The following is a 5,000-nucleotide window of genomic DNA, read 5'->3' as shown; positions in this document are numbered from 1 at the left end:
GTAACTCTCTTCCAATAAGATTGATGATAACAACGTATCTCCCTGCACCATAACCCACGCTAAGTGATTGGGTACGGCCTATCATATGAAGGGATGAGCCAAAATTTGAATCAAAGTAGACACATCTAATGTACTCTGCTAATCACATCAATTACTCTCCAAGGTTGTAACAACTCACATCTCGATAACTCATATACTTATCTGAATAGCTATCTTAATAGTGCTCCCAAGCACATTACCCTATTTTGCTTCAGCATGGATAAAGCTGGATGGATAAAGCGCTATGCTATTTCTTCTTTCTTAATATTCTTCATATTTTTTCCTTCAGCAGACACTTCTTTCTATCCAGAGTGACGTGCAGCGAATTCAGATCCATGTTAGGAATAAACAGGGAGATGGTTAGGCAACTTGATAAACCTTTCGGCTGCGATTCGAACAACCTGATCACTGCTCCGTCCAATCCCTTCAGTCCTCCATGTTTTGGCCCGTCAGACTAAACCAACCAAAGACACTGTCCAACCCTACACAAACACTAAACACTCACTCAGGCACAAATGCACTGTTGAGGTCAGGTTCAAACTCAGGCAGTTAGGACTCACAGATGCCAATCAAATGTGTTCCGAGCTCTCCTCAACAAAACAATGTCAAATGATAGTAGTAAAGTGTTACCAAAGTAGGCAACGACTAATAATAGAAGTTTATGTTTGGAAAAAAAAGTCTGGATAAACCCCAAGAGAGCAGGGGTCAGTTCAAGGTGAGACTTACAGTTCCGGGTCGCGGGAAGGGCACCTTGCCGGTGAACTCCGCCCACTTGTACTGCGGTCCCTCCTTGTGCAGGAAGTTCCCCTTGAAGACGCGTGCCATGTCCTCCATGCGGTACACGCAGACCGCCGAGCCGTTCAGGATGTCACTACGGGAGGGGAGGCACGTCAGGGCACACGTTAGCAACCGCACAGCAAGGATAAGGTCCGTTCAGCACACCAGGTGTCAGTGCAGCATGTAGGCCTCCATTCATACTGCAGTACAGTGGCCCACTCCCAGCCGAAAGGCACCGGGTTCGATCCCCAATGTCCAAGGTCGGCAATTAGGGCGTCCTTGAGGCGTCCTCTGCTACATGAATAAATTATAGGGAATAGTACTTCTATTCACTAGTTCTACTGTCAAAGTTTAGTGGCAGGAGGAGTGCCAGGGGAAGTAGGAAGGAACTACAGATAATCCGGGCGTATTATGGGATAACTTTTTCCAGACACCGAATATGTCTGCCACAGAACTCTGTGGTGATTGAGTTAGACGAGCCAACATCAACACACCCACAAACACGCGTTGTTCAACAAAATGGACCCCGGGTGTGATTCCTACTCCCTCCCCACTCACTGTGCCACACGTCTCACCCAAAAGACACTGTTGATGCGGTAGTCATGGACACAGAAGGCGATGGACACGTGAATTATGACGAAGAGTCTGAAGCAAGACACACAGATTCCATGGCAATCATCTGTGTTGTTTTTGGTCACTTTTTGTGTACGTGTGTATGTGTGTGTGTGTGTGTGTGTGTGTGTGTGTGTGTGTATGCGTGTGTGTTTGCGTGTTTGCCTACGTGTCCACTAATCCCCACACTTGGCTACCATATAATTTCTTCTTTCTATGGCAACAAATTTTGGCTCTGCTGAAACATGTGAACGTCTGTGAGGGCGACAGCGCCAGATAAATCTCTAACTGACAGGTTGGACAGGTTGGGTTCGGGTTAGATCGCCACCGCATCAAATTATTCTCCAGGCGAACACGGACAAGCTCAATTTCTTAAAAAATGCCCCTGTAACTTCCACATTTCTCTCCCCCCCCCCCACCACATAACCCTCAACCACCTCTCCACCTCACGTCGGACACACACACACACACACACACTGTGCATTCACTGTTGGGGCCCCTCGTCCAGTATGTCGGGACCTGTCAGCACCCGTTGTTTCCAACGGTTCCGAAGGCCTGTGACCGGCGTTCCTCAGAGCCGGGGGGCCCGCCTGAGCTAGTCCCGCTGGCACCATCGCCCAGGCCCGGATCCAGGCCTGGCACCGGGCAGGAACACTGGCATCACACCCAGCACCGCCAGAGAACCCGGACGCCCGTTTACTTTCCTCTGGTATCCGAGTTGTTTTCGCTCTTTGTTTTCGAAGTTGACTTTTTTTCTCTTTTTGGCTACCTTTCTGATGGAATGTCTGTCTGTCTGTCTGTCTGTCTGTTTGTCTGTCGATCTATCTCTTTACCTGTCTCCCTGTCTGTCTCTCTGACAGAATGTCTGTCTGTCTGTCTTTCTGTCGATCTATCTCTCTACCTGTCTCCCCGTCTGTCTTGCTGACAGAATGTCTGTCGGTCTATCTGTCTGTCGATCTATCTTTCTTTCTGTCACCCTGTCTGTCTCTCTGACGGAATGTCTGTCTGTTGATGTCTCCTTCTATCTGTCTCCCTGCCTGTCTCTCTGACGGAATGTCTGTCTGTCTGCCCCTCTGCCTGTCTGTTTGTCTGTCTGCCTACAAGCCTGACTTGTGTGTCTGTCCATCTGTCTGTCTCTATCTGTCTATCTATCTCCCTGCCTGCCTGTTTGTCTCTCTGATCCTCTGCCTGTCTGTGTTTCTACCAGTCCGCCATGTCGGTCTTTCTACCTGTTTGTCAGCATGTCTGTCTATAGCCAGCGCAATCACTGTCTCCTCCATAAGCAACATAATAGGAAAAATTACTTCTATAACATAATAAGAAGCATAACCCCCCTTATGAGCCGACAGAGCCCTCTTTGTACAGCAGACAGCATACACCCCTGTCAACTGTCTGTATTTCCATGCACAAACACACACACACAGCTGGCCTCCGTTGACTAGTCAACTTTAGTGTATAGTTCTTAATTTAATAAATCTCCGCAATTGGGGTGAATGTGGCTTTATGTTTGGAAAATATGACGTCAAATTTGAACTCTAGCCTCTCCCTTCTTTCACAAGCACACAAACACACACACACAAACACACACACACACACACACACACACACGCAAACACACACACACACACACTCACACACAAACACACACAAGCAGACACACACACCACGCACACACAAACACACACACCACGCAAACACACCACAAACCACACACAGAGACAAAACGCACACAAACAGACACACACACAGATACTCAACACACACACACACACACCCACCCACACACACACACACACACACCGTACACACACAGTCAATGTCACAAAAGCCATAAATTCACAATAATCAGGATTCATGTACCGAAGAGAAACCTCGGACAACCTTCAATGCATAATACATACTGGTTGCGAAGTTGCTCAGCGGTTCATAAGAAGTCCATTCGTTTCTCATGCAATACAGCGTAGGCCTTGCAACCTTGCATTGCAGAAGGGCTGGCATTGCCTCTAGCCTAGAGCCCAGCCTGAACCCAAGCGCACGCAGTAAACTGGACCCAAGCAAAGAAATCTATTCAGTCAAAAAACCTTTCTTGGTTGCAATGGACCTTTTTGGGTTTCTGGGACATGCTATAAAGTGCATCCAGGTGTATTTGAGCAGTATAGATGAGCGTATCATAAAATCTCATCGTCAAAACTCGGGTTAACAAATTGGATTTCCCTCGAGATTAGACGAGGGCACCTGGTGTCGTGTGATGTGCGTTCTTGTTCGCGGCGGGGTTTATTGCTGATGCTCCCTAGGTTTATTTTCGGCCATCACTGTGGCCATCACTGTTCATAGTTTGGATGCAGGCAGTATGGGACCCCTTTGGGAATCACTGTCACAATGTCACATGATCAAAAGGGCACTTAGTTGTAATACTTTCGGTCTGTCTCTGACTTTTATTGACAAAGATGTTTGGTGACCCCCACGCTATTATGGTTTGCCTAATTCAATCTTTGGATTGCGTAACCGCCCCCCCTGTGAGTGGAAGGCGCCCCCCCTTCGTGGCTCCACTTGGTTTTCATTTAAAGGCGAATAACAAATGTCAAAGTTGACGTGCAGCAGCAGTGCCAACTCTGGTTATCATTGCAATTGTTTTGATTGAACACAAGTCACACGAATCTATGGCGCCCCACCTCATGAAACCAATTTCAGCCAATCAGAATACACAATGGAAAAAATCATCATGTTTTAATGCATCATGATGATTTCGATGTGTGGAAACTATTTCCCAAATCCTCTCCTCTACCTCCTCCTCTTCCCTCTTATCTGCTCTATCAGTCCATCCTCCCTCCTTTCCTCTCCTGTCGTCTCTCCTCCTCCTGACTGCTCGGCTCTCCTAGCCCATCCTCTGCTCACCTCTTCTCTTTTTCCTATTCCATCTCCTCTCCTCTCCCAAATTCTCTCCTCCCCTCCTCCTTCCCCTCCTCCCTCCTGCTCCCCAGTTTCTCCACCCATTTCCTCTCCTCTCCTCTCAACTCCTCTCCTCCTCTCCTTTCCTCCTCTCCTCTCCCCTCTCCTCTCTGATCCTCTCCTCTCTTCTTCTCTCCTCTCCTGTCCTCCCCTGTCCCCGCAACTCCTCTCCTATCCTCCCCTCTCATTCCATCTCCTCTCCTCTCCTTCCCTCCCCTCTCCCATCCTCTCCTCTCCTTTCCTCTCCTCCCTGTGCCTCTCCTCTCCCCATTCTCCTCTAATCTCCCCCCTTCTCCTCTCCTCTCCTCTCCTCCAATCCTCTCCTCGTCTCTCATCTCCTTCCCTCCCCTCTCCTTTCCCCCCCACTCCCATCCTCTCCTCTCCTTCCCTCCCATCCTCTCCTCTCCTCCCCTCTCCCATCCTCTCCTCTCCTCTCCTCTCCTCTCCTCCCCTCCTCTCTCCTCCCCTCCCCTCCCCTCCCCTCCCCTCCCCTCCCCTCCCCTCCCCTCCTCTCTCTGTAGATGAGTACGTACCTTGATGTGGTAAACAGGCCGTAGATGAGGGGGTTCTTCTTGTCTTTTCCATTAAGGATGAAAATGTCCTCTGGATGGGGAGAATTCATA

The 5,000-nt window shown here is 48.9% G+C and overlaps 1 protein-coding gene across 3 annotated transcripts in view; it reads right to left on the bottom strand.

Annotated features, from left to right (window-relative positions):
• Positions 1-5,000, bottom strand: part of sema3h (sema domain, immunoglobulin domain (Ig), short basic domain, secreted, (semaphorin) 3H) — a 53,639-nt gene that overhangs the window by 8,964 nt on the left and 39,675 nt on the right. For all 3 annotated transcript variants that reach the window (XM_056597101.1, XM_056597085.1, XM_056597093.1), the window contains exons 9-10: positions 4,911-4,980; positions 766-910 (exon numbers count right to left, since the gene is read on the bottom strand). In XM_056597101.1, coding sequence (XP_056453076.1) covers positions 766-910; positions 4,911-4,980 — 215 coding nt within the window. The remainder of the gene's footprint in view (positions 1-765; positions 911-4,910; positions 4,981-5,000) is intronic.

The sequence above is a fragment of the Gadus chalcogrammus genome, chromosome 1, assembly GCF_026213295.1.
Source record: "Gadus chalcogrammus isolate NIFS_2021 chromosome 1, NIFS_Gcha_1.0, whole genome shotgun sequence".
Lineage (NCBI taxonomy): Eukaryota > Metazoa > Chordata > Actinopteri > Gadiformes > Gadidae > Gadus > Gadus chalcogrammus.
Note: the sequence above shows the minus strand (reverse complement) of the source record. Positions and strands in the feature narration are given on the sequence as shown.